Consider the following 22,108-nt stretch of genomic DNA (forward strand, 5'->3'; position numbering starts at 1 on the left):
ATATGAAATGTTATTTTAGTCTCCTCGATTTTCTGTACTTAGTATACTTTTCCAACATCTAACTCTTTAACTAAATGTCATTTATGTTGTCAATCTAATAATATCTGTCACTTAAGGCACTGCATTTTGAGCTCTCTTTATTGAACTGTGCTGAATACATTCATTCATAATAGTGCTTGGGCAGTTCAGTTGATAGAGTACTTGCCCACGAAAGGTAAAGGTCCCTAGTTCAAGTCTCGGTCCGGCACCCAGTTCCAATCTGCCAGGAAGATTCATATGAGCGCACACTCCGCTGCAGAGTGAAAATTTCGTTCTAGAGTCTATCACTGGCTGTACCATTGGGCAGCCTCTGGTTGGCGGATGTTCCATAGGTCCTCGAGGTGGCTACAGTGAATAATCGGTGTCCGACTGGGACATCAGTATCGAGAGCTTATGAAGATTCCGCCTTGCGAAATCTATATTACTAAACGGCTAATCCGGGGCAAAACACACCTGAAGGTTGCTTACGTTACGGCTTCCTGGGACAGCAAAAAATTGATTTTCAATATGCCATACAGTTATTGATCGAATTTAAAAATTTAAAATGTTGCCATAATCTATTCACCAGGAACTGTAACGATAAGTCCAGCATTACATCTGGTACCGGAGTAACTCACAGCGCGCAAAATACTCGAACTACACTCACTCAAGATTAGAGGATGAGAGCACTAAGCGATTTCCAGCAAACTCTACACATAATTTCAAACTCCATACGAAATGTTTTTTCGTTGAGGCCCCCCCCCCCCCCCCCCAATGATGAAAAGAAAAAATAAGTTTGTCACTTAGTAAATTTTCGCTGGTGTTAAGGTAAAAGTGCACTATCAGGCAAAATGTCTGAATTCTTACTTACTTACTTACTACTAACTCCTTTCACAACACATTTTGCAGACAGTATCCACATACACCACTGAATGTATCTGCAAAACTATAACATTGTACGACGCACTGTTAGGAAGGTATGTCATTCTGTTCATGGGAGTTCGATTCTCTGTGGTGGGTTTTACTGGTAAAGGATGACAGTAATTAATTCTTTAAATAGTACGACACCTCAGCACACGAGGAGTGTAGTATCAGGAGTACGAGTAGCAAAACCTAATTTGCGTCGTCCTTTGTTTTGTCCGAAAGACTGTGTCTGTAATGTTGGCCTCATTTTTTTATCAGCGGAACTTTACCTCCTCGTGGAGCATTGTCCGGGTTGGAGTTACTGAGACTCACACAGTTGCGTGGGTGTGTGAGCGCAGTTTTCCGCTTCTCTTTGCAGAGCCGCTGTCTGTGACAACGCTGGTGAGTGTGGCGGCGGGCCTGCTGCTGCTGCTGCTCGTCGTGCTGTTCGCCATCATCTTCACCGCCCGGCGCGAAAAGTGCTGTTTCGCCAGTGAGTAGCAGCTCGCTGCAACCCTGTACAGCTGTGCTCCATAACAGACACGGTGGTCCTGCAACAACCCCACCCACCACCTGCACACACACACACACACACACACACACACACACACACACACACACACACGCACACGCACTTAAAAGTACGCGCACACATGTATAGACATGAAAGTCCGTCTCATTCTCTTTTTCTTCTCTCCATTTAACAAGGAAGTGCAAATAACGCTGTCTCGCATTACTCACTTGAGAGCCACAACATTATGACAGTCTGCTTACTACGGTATTTGTCAGCCTATGGAGCCCTACACAGTAGCTATTCTGCATAGCATGCGTTTCATAAGTCTCTGGTGGTTTTTCTAAGGCATGCGGCATCAGACGTCTGCGCAAAGGTCGCACAGTTATCTTAAACTGAGAAGGTGGTTTGTGGAAACCGAACTGGTGACCTATGACGTCCCAGTGATAACACTGCTGTTCTCAGTAAAAGTGAAAAAGAATTACAGGATCACCTGAATGGAAAGAACACTGTAATGAGTGCATAATATGGACTAAGAGTAAATTGAAGAAAGACGAAGGTAATGAGAAGTAGCAGAATTGAGAAAAGCGAGAAAGATTGGTGTGCACGAAGTAAACGAAGTTATGGGATCGTGGTACCTAGGCATCAAAATAAGCAAGCGGCCTTGCCGCAGTGGTGACACCGGTTCCCGTCATATCACCGAAGTTAAGCGCTGTCGGGCTAGGTTAGCAATTGGATGGGTGACCATCCGGTCTGGCGAGCGCTGTTGGCAAGCGATGTGAACTCACCCCTTGTGAGGCAAACTGAGGAGCTACTTGATTGAGAAGTAGCGGCTCCGGTCTCGGAAACTGACGTACGGCCGGGAGAGCGGTGTGCTGACCACATGCCTCCCCTTATCCGCATCCAGTGACGCCTGTGGGCTGAAGATGACACGGCGGCTAGTAGGTACGTTTGGGCCTTTATGGTCTGTGCGGGAAGAGTTTCGGCATCAAAATAACGCAATACGAACAGGGCAACCAGGACATAAAAACACATTAGCCCTGGCAAGAAGGGCATTCCTGGGCCAAAGAAGCCTACTGATATCAAACATAGACCTTAATTTCAGGAAGAAATTTCTGGGAATATACATCTGCAGCACATCATTATATTGCTATGAAAACCGGAAAAGAAGAGAGTAAAATCATTTCAGATGTAGTGCTACAGAAGAATGTTCAAATCAGGTGAACGGGCGAGATAAGGAATGAGGATGTTCTCCAGAGAATGGCATGGAATGGTACATATGGAAAACACTGACAAGAACAAGGGACAGGATGGTAGGACGTCTGTTAACTCATCATAGGATGAGTTTCATGATATTAGAGGAAGCTGTATAGGGTGAAAACAATGGAGGAAGACAGAGATTTGGACAGATTCAGCAAATAATTGACGACATAGATTGCAAGTGGTATTCTGATACAAAAGATTGGCGCAGGAGAGGAATTCGTGGCGATCTGTATCAAACATATCAGAAGACTAAGGCCCAAAAAATTAAATGAATAAATAAAATAGAATAGAAAGCGTCCCGTATGTCAACCTATCTGAATCAGATGGGGTGAATTTGAACAAGTCAACGTGATTTTATAATAATGCTGCGCAAACCACTGGAGCAGGATTGTAGCCTAGTGACGCAAATTTTTACCTACTGCTGGAAGGTGCTGTCGCCATAGCGGAAAACATTAAGCATAACGGCGTGTAGGTAGTCCGAAATAAAGTTCACGTATGCTGCAGCTTTCATAGTGCCTTTCATTACTACAACCGATCCCTTACGGCTAGGTCAAACGTTTCCATTGCCTCTGTCATGTGGTGCATGTTACGAGCAGCCGTTGACGACTGTAAAGAGAAACAAGACATCAGAGGACACGTTGCCATTGATCCACGTTCCGATTTCGATGGTCTCGTGCCCATTTCAATCGTAAACGGCGCCGTCAGTGGACCATCACTGGAACACGTTTGGATCGCCTACAGCGGAGCCCCATGGTTAACAATCCAAGCTCCACCGTGTGTTCCGAAACACATCAGCCTGCGGCAGCATCATACTCACTCGTTAATATGCCACTTTACTTTAAAAAGAGGACAAAATTTCAACTCCCATGTGCTGTTGTATTATCACCTACTAGGGCTTTAGCCGTCTCTTAACCCTTTTCGATGGATTGCTAGGTGATTGTTCCCTCCATCATTGTTTCTTTTTATAGCATATGTTTCTTTTGAACTGTTACAAAGTTTTTCCCCACATGTAACTTTACGCATACACATTTCATATTTTCAATATTTACTTGCATCTCTGTCGGAAGTCGGTTCACATGTTTATTCCTTACTATTTATTTAAGATCCTATCATGTGAGCGATTCCGCGCAAGTAACGAGATGAAACATTTGCCACAAAGTCAGAACGAGCATATGTTATCACTGTGGGGAAGGCCATTGCCACAATTTATTTCTGGTTATGCGACTGCTTCACAAGTGGTTCATGAACCCAAGTTTCTGATGACATGACAAGGCTGTCACATACTCGATGATAACAGGCGTAGAAGCTGAACTCGACAATATAACTGCCTTTTCTTTTGTGTAGTAATGTGCGTAGTAATGTGCACTAGTAACATTTCTTCTTTCTTATGTGAGCCACAGGCCAAACTTCTAATCCATGCTCTGAACCTTCATTTCCTCCTCTATCTTTTCCAACTGACGTGTCTGACAGAATGATAAGTTAACTTGTTAGTGCAGGAGGTCGAGTGCTCGTGACTGAGACATAGTCGTGTTACATCTAGTTAGTTCTAAGAGTGTACTTAGCTAACGTATTTTTTAAACTCATTGGTGTTTAATAAACTGATAATTTCCAAAAACGAACTAATGTATTTGATCGTCAATGCACACACTTTATATTTCATGAAGTAGTCACTTACTGAAGTAATGGCTGTTATAGTTAGCTTTCCAACGTGCAGCTACTCACAAAATTTAATAGCATTGAGTCCCTATTATCAATCTGCGCTTTGTAATGTTTATACCATAGATATTGTGTCTAGAGAATAAAGTGTCATCTAAGTTCTACTTTTTAATCTAGGTGAAGTCAAAATATCTTAAATTAATACTTACATTAATGCACGAACATTTCATCTCTTTCAGGACAAGGAAACTTCAGGCCTTCCGATCTGGAGAGGTGAGTTTTTAAACAAACCCATCCTCAAGATAACGACAACATGTTTACATTAGCGAATGAAGTGTACCACACAGTTTTCATCCACTGTTTACGGTTAAGCAATGACGAAGATCGGTTGAAAAAAGGAGGGAAAATATCGGTTACGATGTATACTACGATATTAAAATAGAAAGGATTTAAAACTATGTGAGTGTGGAATAACATACAGCGCGAACACTAACTTAACTAACGAAATCTCATTGAAAAAATTTCGGAACATTTTGTATTTTGGCATAAAAGACACTTATTCTCAGGTGGCTTGTTACGGGCTAATTGTGTCCCGTTTGGACAACAATAGATGGGATGTGGTCGTACTAAGGCCAGATTGGTCGTCAGAGGGTCACTCACTGAGTCCTTCTTCTGTAGACCTGTTAAGAGCCTAGTTTACGAGACTCACATGGAACTGGATGCTGGGATTGCCGCAGCCACAGGATAACACCACCTGGGATTTTTTGGCATGCCCAGACCCTTGATAGCACGTGACTACGCATTCTGTCCTTGTAGTCAACGTGTTGAACAATACTTGTGAGGCAACAGTTTTTTGCATTTGCTACGAACTGTACTGACGCGACAAGTTGAACACATTGAGATATAAATTTACTTGTTTCGTATGAGGCTTCCTGCACTAATCTGTATTTTCCTTGATTGCATATTCCAGGCTTTTCACTGAAGGGGTTTTACATATGCAAATGTAACTAGGGTAACAAACCGAAAACAGTTGCATTATTAATCTGTAACAATCCATTGGGGACCAAAGGTATCGTTATTCCAAAATGTTCTGAAAATAACCCAGAACAGACTTAGAAATTTCGTCGGTGGTGCTCCGGTTCACCATGTATAGCATTTTTATGTTTTCAAACAAAATGTACTACACCTATCAATAAAAACTTTCTAAGTTGATAGATATTTCTTGTGTTGATTTTTTAAAAAAATACGTTCAGTCGCTCTTATTTGGTGTTAGTGTTGTTAGCGCTTTCGGTCAGTAGATCTTCGTCAAGCAAAATATACGGCTGTGGCAACGTGGGCTTCGAGGTGCATCCTCGTTGTTCAATAAAGTTGCATGAAGACAGGATGTGATCAGTTACAAATATAGCTCGAACTATAGTGACTTATTACTGTGGCGGTTAACAAAAATCAGTACTAACGAAGATAAATACAAAAAGAAACAATTTCATCACAATAAAAAGAGATCTTTTGAGGAGATATTTGACCAGAGCGCCTGTCCATGTTGACTGCAGCATCTCTCTACATAGTTCACCAGGGTTGCATGTGAGAGAATGCTAACTGCGAAATAAATGTTTGGAGCTGTAGTGATAGTGAACTGCTGATGAAATAACTACTAGTATAAATGCAAATAAATAATCAAATCGTTTCATGATAGTAAACATTTACAAGAGCTTATTTATTTCAGGAGACATACACACTGGAACACGTGGCTATATGGTTAGTTAAGCATGACTGAAGTGGGCTGGAGCGAACCGCAGATAGACTGATTTGATAAACGTGATAGTTTAAATCGTGAAACAGTTTGCTGTGGCTAAATTATTAGAGATAAATACTTTGGAAAAATTGTATTTTCTTCTGATTGACTGATTATCTCCAGTTATTTTTGATGACAACAATTACTAGTGCATTTCACAATGCAGTAATCGGTTTCGACCATGCAGTGTTCATCACATGACTAAACAGAACTTGCCGGAGACAGCGATGAAATGTTCTCATTACGCTGCCATTGCAACGGTCACGTTAGCTCCCTCTTTAGGGCATATTCTTTTTATCTCTGACTGCTAGTTGCTCGAATCCTGGAATTATGAAGTGCTTTTGCAGTTGTTCTCATACGATAACAGGAGGAGTTACTCGTTTCCACTCAACTAAAACGAAATACAATACTGGCCATTAAAATTGCTACACCAAGAAGAAATGCAGATGATAAATGGGTATTCATTGGACAAATCTATTATAAAAGAACTGACATGTGATTACATTTGCACGTTATTTAAGTGCATAGATCCTGAGAAATCAGTACCCAGAACAACCACCTCTAGCAGTAATAACGGCCTTGATCCACCTGGGCATTGAGTCAAACAGAACTTGGATGGCGTGTACAGGTACAGCTGCTCATGCAGCTTTAACACGATACCACAATTCATAAAGAGTAGTGACTGGCGTATTGTGACTAGCCAGTTGCTCGGCCACCATTGACCAGACGCTTTCAGTTGGTGAGAGATCTGAAGAATCTGCTGGCCATGGCAGCAGTCGAACATTTTCTGTATCCAGAAAGGCCCGTACAGGACCTGTAACACGCGGTCGTGCATTATCCTGCTTAAATGTAGGGTTTCGATGGGATCGAATGAAGGGTAGAGCCACGGGTCGTAACACGTCTGAAATGTAAGGTCCACTGTTCAAAGTGCCGTCAGAGCGAACAAGAGGTGACAGAGACTTGTAACCAATGGCACCCCATACCATCACGCCGGGTGATACGCCAGTAAGGCGATGACGAATACACGCTTCCAATGTACGTTCACTGCGATGTCGCCAAACACGGAGGCGACCATCATGATGCTGTAAACAGAACTTGGATTCATCCGAAAAATTGACGTTTTGCCATTCATGCACCCACGTTCGTCGTTTAGTACAACGTCTGTGATGCAGCGTCAATGGTAACCGCAGCCATGGTCTCCGAGCTGATAGTCCATGCTGCTGCAAACTTCGTCGAACTGTTCGTGCAGATGGTTGTTGTCTTGCAAACGTGGCGATCTGTTGATTCATGGATCGGGACGTGGCTGCACGATCCGTTACAGCCATGCTCATAAAATGCCTGTCATCTCGACTGCTAGTGATAGGAGCCCGTTGGGATCGAACACGGCGTTCCGTATTACCCTCCTGAACCCACCGACTCCATATGCTGCTAACAGTCATTGGATCTCTACCAACGTGAGCAGCAATGTCGCGATACGATAAACCGCAATCGCGATAAGCTACAATCCGACCATTCTCAAAGTCGGAAACGTGATGGTACGCATTTCTCCTCCTTACACGAGGCATCACAACAACGTTTCACCAGGCAACGCCGGTCAACTGCTGTTTGTGTATGAGAAATCGGTTGGAGACTTTCCTCATGTCAGCACGCTGTGTCGCCACCGGCACCAACCTTGTGTGAACGCTCTGAAAAGCTAATCATTTGCATATCACAGCATCTTCTTCCTGTCGGATAAATGTCGCGTTGTCATGTTGTGTAAAGAAATGTAAAAATCGCTCCGAATATAATAATCCTGAAGACAAGTAAGTGTGGAAAATACATTTTCTAGTGCTACTTCCAAAAGACGTGGTAGCATTCGTGGTATAGGATTCGTCGAAAGTGTGTAGCAATTTACGAGGTTCCTTACTGTGAGGGTAGATGCCAGGTTAAACGGTAATAACTCCCTCTGTAGGCGAACCGCCGGAGCAGGGGGCGCTTTATTCGGCAGCTTCGCGGAACGCCGGAGCGCCCGGTACGCGCTGCTTTCGGCGTTTGCCACGGCGGTGTGGTTTCCACCTGCGCGGCGCCCACGCCATTCCATGATACGCAGCGCAACCTGCTGCCTCCACCCCTGGAGGTCTGCGCTGGCATTCCACGTCGGCCACTCCAATAAACCGTTCTCTCCGTTCTCTCCCGTGCCTCGCTGCTTTCCTCATGCCTTCTGGATCTCCAAACAATTTCAACTGTCATTCAAGTCTCCCTGGTATCGACAAAGAGCACTCCCAGCAGTGTGGGCACAAACCGTCCCTTCATCCGACAGTAGCCCTTTCCGGGCAGTGCTTGTTGTGACGGCGAGCACTTTCAAAATAATTGTTCTCATTATCTTTACAGGTGTAATACTCTGTTCAGAAAACGTTTGAGTTACAGTAAGTTTCAATCAGCATTTATGCATAACATGTGTTATCTTGGCATTAACATGAACGAGAAGCACGACAAATTATTTGTTCTTGCGAACAGAAAATACCTGCGATTAAGGTTATGAGCAACTTTGATTTGAAGAACAGTACAAAAGTAAGAGCAACTGGTAACAGTTACTTATTGTCAGGCACGAAAAATGTTACTAATTTCAGTGATAATATCCACGAAACAACATTTACTGTTACGTCTTGATTCTGAAAAGTCTCTGAATCGAAAACTTTGGTATTATCTACATGCCAAACTTGCATCGATTCCTTGCTCACACTAGTGCATCACCATTACGTGAAGTTTCTATATCCGACTTTTTAACCTGATTTTGGTGTACCGTTCAGGATGAATCGTCAATTTCGATTTCGTTTCTCATTCGTGAGGTACTAGTTGGTCCTCATTAATTTTTTCTACGTTTCTTGTAGTTACTGATCGACAGACGATACGAATTGGCAAAGGTCGCTGATACTATTGCGAAGGAGGTAGTACGGTTTAATAGGACATCTGTCCTCACAGTAATGCATATAGCGAGGTTCTAAAAGTGGATCTAAGCACTATGGGACTTAACATCTGAGGTCATCAGTCCCCTAGACTTAGAACCACTTAAACCCAGCTAACCTAAGGACACCACACATATCCTTGCCGGAGGCAGGATTCGAACCTGCGACCGTAGCAGCAGCGCGGTTTCGGACTGAAGCGCCTAGAACCCCTCGGCCACACGGCCGGCCACATAGCGAGGTGGTGCCAAATTTTGACGAATCCTTAGCCATTAAATTTCGCACGTCTTCTGCAGCTCACACTGCGTGTCTTGAGGAATGTGTTATTCAGACGGATCTTCATATTTCATAACATATCGTGGAATCGTAACCCTCGCAATTATAAGAGAAGGGGTACTTTGTGCCAGCCTTTTCAATATATCGTAATCCAGTCTGCTACTTTTCCTTTTAAAATTTTGAAGCATATATTTGATGTTTTTAATGATTTCTCATTTCAGATTCCGTAACTGTTTCAAACTTTTCAGTAAAACTTGACCTAAACATTCAAGTCTTTGTACTGAATCTGACTTTTCGCAGCAAATATCATATGCATATTTTCAGGTCCACGGCACTTAATACAAATCTATATAACTTTAAATAGTATTTTGTGATCAAAAATCAACGACAATTAACGAAAATAGTATTTGTTTAAATTTTTTGCCGTGGTTATGAAGTTTGCATCCATTTATTGCAGACATTACGGAAAATGTTTTGATGTTGCCCTAAAAGATGCTTCCACCCTACTTATACATCATAACCTATTTAAGAAGTAAGTTGTTAGTTAAACACACATAACGAAATTTCTTATTGTGTTGGCGGAGGGCACAAAGTGCCCGCACATCCTCCCCTCATCCCTTGGTATTACAAGTCGTGGGAAATGCGTTGGTATAGCCAGCGTTAACGGAATGTTCCGTTTTCGTGCCGTGGAAAAGAGTAACTACGCCTATTTTCCATCGAAAACAATCTGAAATGCAATGTGCAGTATAGCAGTCGGTTTCGACGAGCGAACGGCCGACATCAGGGAGTAAAAGCATATCGTTCAAGGCAGTGGTCCTCAATTGCTGCCAGCGGACTGCATGCGGCTGGAGTAAAATACTCGTTCTGCCCGCAGGAATAAGCCGCATTTTATGATAAGATGCAGCTAGAAACTATTCCTCACACTGTCACTTGTCTGTTAGCACTGACAACTATACTCAAAAGTCGATGCTCTCGGTCGTTAAATGATGGCTGTTGTCCAGTGCGTTGTTCTTTGTGAGAGGTAATACTGGAAACTTGGTATTCTCGACACTTGCGTGACACTGTGGATCTCCGGGTACTGAATTCCCTAACGATTTCAGAAATGTCGCATGCATCTAGATTTAACTACCGCTCGGTTTAGGGCGCTATGTTACGGATTGCGCTGCCCTTCCCGCTGGACGTTCGAGCCCTCCCTCGGGCATGAATGTGTGTATGTTGTTCTTAGCATAAGTTACTTTAAGTAGTGTGTAAGTCTAGGGACTGACGACGTCCACAGTTTGGTCCCTTAGGAAATCACGAATTTGATCATTTGGTATCTATCGCATTCTGGTTCTCTGGTGATATCCAAGCCACCGAACCACTGTGTCAGATGATGACGCTATATTGCTGTACACATTCACCAAATCTGCTTTGTTCCCATTCAAATACAAAGAGCCAGTTATTGCTTTACTATACATTTTATCAATATGTTGTACAGTTTCCTTTTGGTCTGCTAGCAGCGTGCCCTGTATCACAGGGATTTCAGTATGTACTAGGCTTGGAGATATGAAACTCTAAACAGAAATGATCATGTGATTCTTCAACTTCTCCCTGCGTATTTCTTGCTAGAACAGTCCACGGGTATACTGCCGGTCCATAGTGTCCAACGGGCACAATATTTCGGCGATCAGAAATGTCGCCATCGTCAGGTGCGCTGACGAACTGAGCTCCTAAGGACGGGCGGCCGTCCTAAATCCCCTTCCCCCGCGAGGCGTTCTCTCCGAGGTCCGCGCCCGCGGCCGCGCGCCGGCGGTCGCTGAGAGGCTGGCGTCGGCGTTTGTGGTGGCGTCGGTGTAACTGCCTAGTCCACCCTGGTCGCTCGTTCGTTTTCTTTGTTAAGCCTCTTTTTAATTAGTGCTGGTTCCTTGCTGAGGTTATAGCCGCAATCTCTGTTGACGAGTCCATCCCTGGTACGAACTTCGATAGCCTCTCTAACGACGCTGTCCCAGTATTTAGATGTCTGTGCCAAGACCCTGGTATGTTGGAAGTCCATTTCGTGATTTTCTGAAAAACAGTGCTCTGCGACTGCCAAACTTGTTGGGGTACATAAGTCGAGGGTGCCTTCTGGACGTCATGGTCAAAAGAAGAGCGGATGGCACCCTGGGCCATGGGGTATACAGGAAGAAAACGCACACCGACCTGTATTTGCATGCAAATAGCTGCCATCATCCTTCGCAGAGGAATGGGGTACTAAAAACAATGGTGCACAGGGCGCGCACCATCTCGAACGGAGAGAGTCTGCCTCATGAGCTGGAACACCTCAAAACTGTATTTCGGAAAAACGGGTAATCGGAATGGCAGACGCGCTCTCCGCCCCACCTCTACACTACAGCGTGTGAGATGAACGAAGTCACAGAGGAAGAGATAGCCACCGCCTATATACCATTTATTGGCGCACTATCGGTGAAAATAGGACGAATATTGAGGAAACACTGAGTAGGAACTGTCTTTTGCCCAATAACACACGAGCATTATTGGGAAGAGTCAAGATCTCGGTTTGCGGAAGGCTGGCGTATACCAGATTTCCTGTGAGTGTGGGAAGACTTACATTTAACAGACAGTGCGCACCATCGAAGATCGTTGCCCAGAACATCAGAGACACACTCGACTTATATACCCCAACAAGACGGCAGTCGCACAGCACTGTTTGTCCGAAAATCACGAAATGGGCTACCAACATACCAGGGTCTTGGCACAGACATCTAAATGCTGGGACAGCGTCGTTAGAGAGGCTATCGAAATTCGTACTGGGGACGGACTCATCAACAGAGACTGTGGCTATAGCCTCAAGAAGGGAAGGGAACCAGAACCGAGTCTAATTAAAAAGAGGCTCACCAAAGAAAACGAACGAGTTACCAGGGCCGACGAGGCAGTTACACTGACGCCACCACAGACGCCGACGCCAGACTCTCAGCGACCGCCGACATGCGGCCGCGGGCGCGGACCGCGGAGAGAACGCTTGGCAGGGGAAGGGGATTTAGGATGGCCGTCCGCCCTCAAACCTCTTGGCATCACGCTAGACAAGCGGCATACGAGGTGCCAACACATCGAAGAAGGGAGGATGAAGGCGCTGGGTAGACTGTGTATGCTCTACCCAGTCATCAACCCCACATTGGCGCTACCAGCTGAATTAGGTCTCATGCTATACAAAGCCACCATTAGCCCACTGATCGACCACGCAGCGGTGGTGTGGGGCAATGCAGCTGAGACCAACATCCCGCCGCCTGCAAGTAGTCCAAAACAGGGCCATCAGGACAGTGCTTGATCTCCCACGGGACTTTAACACCGTGGAACTCCATGCCCTCGCGGGAGTACTAATTGTCAAATAGCGGTTCCAACATGCTGAGGAAGAATTTTACAAGGTCGACGAGTCACGCAACCCCTTGGCCGTCGACCTCACTGGCGCGCCACGCTGTGCTGGCCAGACCTCCTTCGTGCGCAAGAATAGCGCCACAAAGGAAAGTATTTCCATCAAACCAAGTCCCAGTGCAGGACTATACTAAACCATCAACAGTCTTACGCTAACATGAGCACCACGACTTCCGGAAGAAACAGCGACAAGGCCGCTATACACTTCCACACCAGTGTTGGCGCAGAACCTGCGTGACACACAACAAGGCATGCACGCCCGCCCTCAGGAGCTCAGTTCGTCAGCGCACCTGACGATGGCGACATGTCTGATCGCCGAAATATTGTGCACGCTGGACACTATGGACCGGCAGTACACCCGTGGACTGTTCGGACAAAAATGATCATTATCATAAATTTGAAACCTGATAGATGCTCGTGGTAAATAGGTAGCTCACTGAAACAGTGATTTGAACAGAAAAGCAAATAACCCTCTGACAGGAGCATTACAAACTGTTTCAGTGAGAAGAGTGACGCAGAAAGCGGCGGCGGTGGAGTCGGCGGCGGCCGCAAGTCGGCGACCAACAACAGCAGCGATTACAACTCGGCGACGCGGCCGCCGCCCACCATCACGGGCGGCTCCTCGCCCGACGCCATGAAGGTGAGGTTGGCCGCCATGGTGCTGCAGCCGCCCACGCGCGTCTAACGACCCGGCGCGGCCAGGGGGGGCGGCACCGCCACCAACACCGCCGGCACCCGCACTGCATGAGCCCGCACCAGCACCACCAGCACCAGCACCAGCAACACAGTGCACCGAAGCACTCTGCTCTCTGTAGTCCGCGTCGGCTGCACCGGACGCGAGTGTTTGCGACGTTGCCAGATTTCCGCTCACCTAGAACTGGCAGCAGTGCGACAGCAGCGGCTTGCTTCGGCCCACTCGCCGCTTGAGGCGTACCTCCTGGATGCACATTTGATAACTCATTGCCGCTAGCTTTAATTGGATGTGTGGGGAACGGGGCAGTGGCGAGTAGCCAATTACGTGAGCTTAAACTGTGGCAGACAATAATGCAGACTACTCTGTTTGCAGATAGCTGGGTGGTACATGAGATATGTGTGTTGCATTAACTCACATTCAGGAATTAAAACAAAATCAGAAATATTCTGCTTTGTGCAAGAAATGTCTCGCGCTTGAGTCTTTGCTAATTTGAAGACTGAAAAGAGTCCTTTCTTCATAAATATACGCTTTTTGAATATTTCAAATGGGCTTCAATTTCACGAATTACCCAACTGACTTGTGAGTTCCAGTGATCGCAGTGAAAAGTGATACGATATCAGTCAAAGATTACATGGGATAGATACTTTCACTAAAACTAAAAGGACTAAAGAATTAATATTTTCTTAATTTGTCTTTCAGTGTGTACTTAACCCTAAAATGCAAAGTTCTTCATCACAATTTTCATTAGTAGCTAATCTTTTTATCGTGATAGACAGTCTTGTATAGTGCTTTTGTTCTATTTCAAATTTTCTTTAAATATAGCTCCCTTACTTTGTAATTCTAGAGGATTCTGTTCAGATTTAGACACCATTTCACTCTACTTCACCCTGTGTCTTCAACTTTCAACCATTATGAAGTCAGGAATTCCTCAGCTGATAGCCTCCAGACTTTCTGTCTGGTTTCTGACGACAATACATCCGTATTTCCAACTTTGGCTCATAACACATTATTCTGTTCTTCCCTGTGTCGTGCCATAGCTAAAATGTGTTCCGTTTCATAATGATAACGAAGTTAATTTCGTGAGTTTTCTGAAAGACTGTGAGGTCAGATGCTTTTGATTCACTATTTTATTGAGAGCCTGCAAAGCCTATAGTTGTAGTTTCTTTAATACTTTTTTGCATTGTAGCAGCCATACCTCTTGTGGATTTTTACTTTGAATAACACAGCTATAAACATAATCACAGACCAATACGAAAGGAGTACAGATTTACCAATCAGCACAGTGCAAAAGATTTTGAAAACGCTTTCTGAAACAGCAAATCAGTGTAGTCCAGTTATAAAAGAAAACCCAAAAGGGAAAATTTAAATATTGCACTGAGAGATTTCATTGTGTTACATATAGTAACAGATGTAGTACACCTCACTAATTAATCTGCAACTTCAACAGTACGTTTCAGACAAGGTTTTGATATCTTCAAGTGAGGAGACCAGTATGTTATGGCTTAGTTATTCCTAATTTCAAGACAAAAATAACTGTCATGGTAAACTTACCTGGAATCAAAACTTCAGTGAATCGTGAAATTGGGTATATACTTAGTTTCTACTGTCTTTGGAACAATTTAGATATTTTAGTTCAACACTATCACATATCTTACTTGTGTAGATGCACTGCTTCACTAAACTGCACATGAATCACACGAGCACTGCACTATGTTGCACAATAAATTAAAAATATATGTACTTGACCAGCTGTACAGTTCAATTTAAAATGTAACATATATTTTACGAATTATTATGTCTACAAGGGAAGTCTTTCAATTCTTTTCCTGAAAATAACTGACCCACGCTGAAATATGTCAATAATAGTTTCATGTGTTTGGCAAGTCTGGAAATGACAATGGTACCAGCATTATTTCCACTGCAAAATATTTTGGGTGCATCAGTTAACGACTACACAGCTTAGGACAACTGTTTCTAGACTCCGCTACACACCACTTTGACAACTGCTCCTCGAACCATCAGCTCATTGAAACTTGAAGTCTTCTATCAATTGCATATACTTAAGTTACTATGTGAGTTTCTAAGATCTTACTGATTGGGATTAAGCATTTGCTTTCAAGTATACTCGCATTAGCAACGGTTTTAATGGATCTTAATGAATGGCTACAGTAGTGTCTCTTTCACCAAAACATAATTCCGCAAGTTTCGGTTTTCTGTCGAAGTGGGTCAGTTACTTTTAGGATGTGATCTAATCATATATTCTTGTGCGGTTACCACAGAACACAAAACCAAGGTATCATTTGTTATCTCTTGAATACATTATATCTTTAGTACCATTAACTTAATTATTGTGTGCTCTGGTGTCGGTTCTAGTTAATATGACACTTGTATCTATCTCGGGCTTACTAATGGGATGTATGTTTTCTCCTTTCTCTATCCACAGCACCTGCACTCACATTTCAACATTACAACGTGATCACGTAATCGCTGTGTGGACAATGAGAGCGATGCGAGTGTGATTCGTGGAAAATGTAATATATATATAAGTGTTTTTTTGTATATGAAGTGTGAGACCAAAGAAACCTCTGTAAAGCTCTATATGTGATTTAATTTTTCCTGACTTACAGTGTCGGTTCAGTGGAAACTACTCCAGAGGAACATTCAGGAAGGAGAGGGAAAAGAAAGATAATCTTTATGCTGATCTTCAGGTACCTACAATTAGCAACAATGGCTCTACAATGATGGTTTCGAAAGAAAAGACGACTAAATTTCACAATGAACCACAACCTGGTGCATTCTATTCGTCATTTAAAAGTGGCGAACCCCCAATAACGAAAAATTATTTTCAGCCCAGTATTTTCGAAAGAGCAGAATTATAAGTTTTTTACCGGTATCATGATGTGTGTATTGTTAGTTTCTTTTCAGTGTTTCCAGCCGTATATGCGGCTGTATTTTAAGTTGATTTGCTTTTTACGATTCCGTCATTGACATGGAGAACGTCAGAATCTCATTAAGTAAAAGATACTACGTGGCCAACCAGTATATTGTAAGAAGTAAATATCATTAACTTTGTGGGTAAACGTAAGGCCGAAATTATTACTATATTTTTAACTGAAATTATACTTACACTTCTACTCCAAAAGAGCCGTAATGAATGAGTGTAAGGAGAAATGCCCAGAACTAGAATCTTATGGTTGTATGAAGGGGATCACAAACAAATGCCTCAGAAAACTTTGTAATTTATTTCCTCCAACTAAGTTGTAAAAAATTGTTCGTTCCTTAGCGTAACGAATTGGCCAAGATTCTTCAACATTTCGGAGTGGAAATTTATTTAGAATATGACTTCCAATCACAACCTGCTGTTACACATATTATTTGACATCTACAGTTGCCTCTACAAAGTGACACTTTGTGTAGGAAATAATGAGCACATAATTCCTCACGAACGTTTTTCAAATGTATGTGAAACTAGCAGATAGTCAAGGAATGTAGGATTGTAACAGCATTCACATGTGCGACCATATTCTTAAATAAGATCTGACATGGACAGTGAATGTTCTAAGCTAAGAAACAGTACTGAACAACTTTTCGAATTGGTGATGTTTGTCGTTTGATATATAAATTGTTTCTCAAATGTGAGCTGTTTTATAAACATTTTTGTAGTTAATTGGAAATGTAAATTGATGTTAAGCGACGAATATGTGCATGAAGTACAACAGATATTGTAATTTAATTACAGAGGCACTGTCTTGTGTTGCAAATAATTTACAGACAGCAGCTGAAAGTTGTTAGCAATTATCTGCACTTCCTTTATTTAATGTATGGCACATCTTAGTTTTTTATTGTTGAAGAGACGGAATAAAAATACCAAATTTTACTGTTAATTCAAACCTGGATGTGTATCATACTTCAAGCTGTATCTCAATTGTTGGTGTTATGAATATTTTAAGTGTGTTGTTAGGCTGTATGTATTGTTGATGTATGTACGTTCGCATGTCTGTATGTATGTAAATAAAGTTATGGCAGTGTTTTACAATATTTTATGCTTTTATTTAGTTTTTGGCTTGTAACTGAGAGAAGTATGATCTTCTTCAAAGTTACTGATAATCGAGCTATACAACAGTTACACGTGAAACAAACACTATGTGAAAGGGACCTATATCAAAGTTATAAGATTTCACCGCCAACAATAAATATGATCAGCAGCAAGAACAGAAAAAGATATGGTTAAAAAATGTAATATAAAAATGTGTCATTAATGACTCTCACAGCGGAATTCTGCGTCCCACTAACGCTGGAGTTTCCATTTTCTTCACATACGTACATATCAGTAGTTTGCATATGTCATATTTGTTCTTGCGTAAGTAGTCATTCGTTAGAATAAGAAGTTGAGTCTAGGTTTGTCTGCGAACACACGCTTTATGCCATAGTTCGCGACAGCAGATAAACGCAGTAGACTTTTGTTGAAGACCCACACATAGAACTAGAACATTATTTTGAAGACGGAAGAGAAACAGAGGAATTTCTAGACATCTGCAGCTATTAGGAATGAGACAACTCAGCAATAATCAAGAGGAATGTTGCTGGTGGCAAAGACGGCAGCTGCAGGAAATGAAAAGAGATAAATTTATTTCTCAATGTAAAGTAACACGGAAATTCCGTAAAAGTAGGTCATCTAGTTGTACAAAACATTGAAACAGACTCATTAATTAACTCTGAAGATCAAAGTTCCCTGTATATCTCTGCATGGTGTTCCATTTACCTTCGTTACCCAAATAACTATTAGTCCAGAAACCAAAAATGTATCAAGCAAATATTGTTTAGGTACAAGGAGGACATTAATTAGCTTGAGTGCCTTTCTTGTAACTTGACTATGAAGATACGCCTACAATCAGGTGTTTTTTAAATAGCAGCCTACATGTTTTTATTCAGTAATCCACTTCCTTTTAAGAACTGTTCGAAAAACTATTACAGAGTACTATTCAAGTGGAAAGGTTGTTATTACAAACGTAACACAAAATATATCTTGAGTCTCCTGTACTAATGCACAGTTCTAGGTGGCCAGATTAACCTAATTCGCCAACTTGCTTGAGTTGACAGTAAACAATTAAAAACAAAAATCACACTGGTCATTCAATCAACCTTACACTAGTATCCGTACTGTGTGGTAGTACAGTTGAATCTGAGTCCAGAAAATGATGAGACATAGCAGACTTTGAAGTCAAGGTAACCACAGCCTGGATATATCTTTCTGGAAAGATAAGACCGCTTTAGTTCTAAGATCTTTACTTATAGGGACGCCCGATTTTTCAGCTGCATCATCAGGTGCAATAATGTCAAGACATGTACAGACCGAAAAATCAGAACTGGATGACCCAGGGCCCAGCGTCCTTGACCAGAAAATTTTCACTAAGTAGCGAACGTCAAAAATAAAATTATATAGAACGTTCGCGTGATACCGTGAGTGACAGTATCTGGTGAGCTAGAGGTGTCCCCATATGCCGAAATGGTTATTAAAGCAATGACCGTGTCAGCGCCCCGACACACTGTCTTGTTAGTACATAATCACACGCACGTACATGTTGCTGGCAAGTAGGCAACTGTTAGCTGCTAATATTTTGTACAGTCTGGAGATGATCATACGGGGTGCGTGCTTTGATCACCATTTCTACATATGGGTACTCTGCTAATTCACCAGACACTATGTCCGCCCCGATAGCTGAATGGTCAGCGTGACGGACTGCCGTCCTAAGGGGCCCGGGTTCGATTCCAGGCTGGGTCGAGTATTCTCTCCGCTCAGTCACTGGGTGTTGTCTTCATCCCCATCCAGCGCGCAGTTCGCCCAATGTGGCGTCGAATGTAATAAGACCTGCACCTAGGCGGCCGGACCTGCCCTGTAAGGGGCCTCCCAGCCAATGACGCCAAATGCTCATTTCCATTCACCAGACACTATTACGCATGTTATCACGGGAGTGTGCCGTGAGATTTCAAATCTGACGTCCGCTACATAACGAAAATATGCTGATTATGATTTCTGGGTCATCCCAGACTCTTTTTCCGATCTCAACCTGACCTGAGTCCATTGCACCTGACGATACAGCCAAAATGATGTGAAACCGGTCTTGCCTATAAAACAATGTCTTATAACGATCAGAGGTACTGACTAAACAATGTTAAATAAAGACCTTGGTATTGATTTCCTGGGCAAAATCCTCGGCAAAGTGCATTATGAAATGTGAGCATTTCTCACTTATCCATTTCGAAATCAACGTCTCCCTTACGGCTTTTCACCAATACTGGTATATGTGACGGCATTACGTAAATTTGCCTTCCTGCCTTTCCATGTACATTCAACCGAATGGCAGATTCCACTGAGAATGATACAGATGGCCGGCCGGAGTGGTCGAGCGGTTCTAGGTGCTACAGTCTGGAACCGCGCGACCGCTACGGTCGCAGGTTCGAATCCTGCGTCGAGCATGGATGTGTGTGATGTCCTTAGATTAGTTAGGTTTAAGTAGTTCTACGTTCTAGGTGACTGATGACCTCAGAAGTTAAGTCCCATAGTGCTCAGAGCCATTTGAACCATTAGATACAGCTGGATACTCGACACGTCATTAGGCCCTTAAGCTGTACGATTTCCGCATATTCCCAAGTCTCAATGCATGATGATGAGACTGAAATTTGACCATTAAGTTAAAGAAGTTCGATCCTTGTCCTCGAATATGTTAAGGTATAAACATGTAGCCAGCAGTTGATATGTGCACAATATTTATTGCACAGGACCACATTACAACGCAAATCGTCATTTTGCAGGGTGCAGGCCATTCCCGCAAATGTGCATCATGTGATACATGCGCCATGGAGCCTACTTAACGCAGGATAAACTCAACCATGCCCCATGAATATGGACCCTCCAATTCACCCCGTATAAGATCGTGCAGTGATAAACAGTCCCTAATATTTGATTGCTGTTGAAGTGAGTGTGGACAGTTATAAGTTACACAGCGAAACATGTGCCTTGGTCGCTGTTAATACTGTTATAATGATATCCCGGCCGATCAGTGCCATACGATCAATTCATTTTAGTTAGCACCCTAATGTCAATACAGTGATGTAATAAATTAAATAATTTTAAAACAGTTATGTAAAAATTATATGTTTACTCTTGTCCTGCTAACCATGGAGTGTGTTCCTCAATTAACTAATATTTTTAACATAGTCACTACTGTGAAAACCCGTAACCTGTTGGTCATGACCGGCTCTTCGTTAAGTACGTATTCAGAATTTTGTTTTTAATTTACGAGTTACTTAATAAAACACACACAAAGGGAACTTAATGCCTGAACAGATTATCGTAGTTGGTTTCCCTGTAATAAAGAAATTGTATTTATGATAAAAGTCACTTCGTGTGCAGACTCCAAATGTTCCCGCTGCTTACAGAGAATCAAGTCTTGTTACCCCACCTCACGCTTACTAGCGTCGCAATTCACAGACACATGATATGATTCACTTTCGGTTTGGGATGTCTGCAGATCGATTCTAAGCACATCGGATGATACGTTAAAACAGTAAAAACCGGAAAGGAACACTGCATTTGGAGACGAAACTTGTAAGTCTGTGGACTACTGTAGTGTTCATTTCCCCCATCACGATGTAAATTAACATGTGTGTGTCCTGTTATGTCAATGTCCTTCCAGCAACGCTGATTATAAACTGCACTTTCTAATTGTGCAGAGAAAGAACTACACTTTCGATCTGAGGCTTTGAGTGCATTCGGAAGGCCAACTGGTGTCACGATAATGCACAACAACTGCTACAGTTACGAACAGATAGTGTAAAAGAACTTTGTTTATTCGAATATGAGGAATAAATTTTCCCAATGGATTCTGGTTCTTATGTTACAGAGGGAGCCTGTGTTTCGAGGGGTGTGGCGACGGGTTGCCATGTTTGATGTGCCGCCAATGGGGTAGTTGCAGATCCGATTCCCTTAATGTTTTGTGGAAGACGGAATACGGTGAACGATGTACCTGACTAATTTAATATGGAGGTGGTGAAACTACGAGTGTACAAATGTAAAACAGAACTTTGTGAAATTGATCTGTCTGTGTGAAATAAAATGTAATTCTACAAAATACGATATCGGGACGTTTCTTGCAGCTAATTATACTGCTATAGGAACTAATGTAAAATAATGAATCTTCCTTAAAGTTTAATACATTCGGAAAACGTGTTATACATCATCTTCCGAACAGAATTTCGTGATGTACAACAGTGAAGTGGTAATTTAAAATAACTGATTTTTAGTTTTCTGGTAATCGAAAACCAACAAATCACTCTTATTATAATCTAATAGAAACAAAAATCACTATGTTAGAAAAAGTACAATCACAGCTGTATCTTGAGAATGTCTTCATTGTCTCACATGACTAGTTTCGATGGCACACTACCGCCATTATAAGCCCCCCCCCCCCCCCCCCCCACCGCAGTGCCAAAAGAGTATTAGATTTCCTTGGCCCGTTTATTGTGGAGTCCTCGTTACTAGTAAACGTGGCTAGCTTTCCTCAGAAGTCTGTACTCGGCACTGCGTTTTCTCCAAAGACAACACCGTGACGAGTAGAAACTCCCGTGGAAAGCTAGCCCACGTG

At 42.7% G+C, this 22,108-nt stretch overlaps 1 protein-coding gene across 1 annotated transcript in view; it reads left to right on the forward strand.

The window, feature by feature from the left end:
- The window catches only part of LOC124798888 (irregular chiasm C-roughest protein), a 397,241-nt gene extending 375,675 nt beyond the window's left edge, over positions 1-21,566 (forward strand). Inside the window, exons 12-15 of the mRNA XM_047262420.1 lie at positions 1,301-1,414; positions 4,591-4,624; positions 13,271-13,409; positions 21,368-21,566. Coding sequence (XP_047118376.1) covers positions 1,301-1,414; positions 4,591-4,624; positions 13,271-13,409; positions 21,368-21,433 — 353 coding nt within the window. The 3' untranslated portion in view covers positions 21,434-21,566. The remainder of the gene's footprint in view (positions 1-1,300; positions 1,415-4,590; positions 4,625-13,270; positions 13,410-21,367) is intronic.
- Positions 21,567-22,108: the final 542 nt, after the last annotated feature.

The sequence above is a fragment of the Schistocerca piceifrons genome, chromosome 5 (genome assembly GCF_021461385.2).
Source record: "Schistocerca piceifrons isolate TAMUIC-IGC-003096 chromosome 5, iqSchPice1.1, whole genome shotgun sequence".
Taxonomy (NCBI): domain Eukaryota; kingdom Metazoa; phylum Arthropoda; class Insecta; order Orthoptera; family Acrididae; genus Schistocerca; species Schistocerca piceifrons.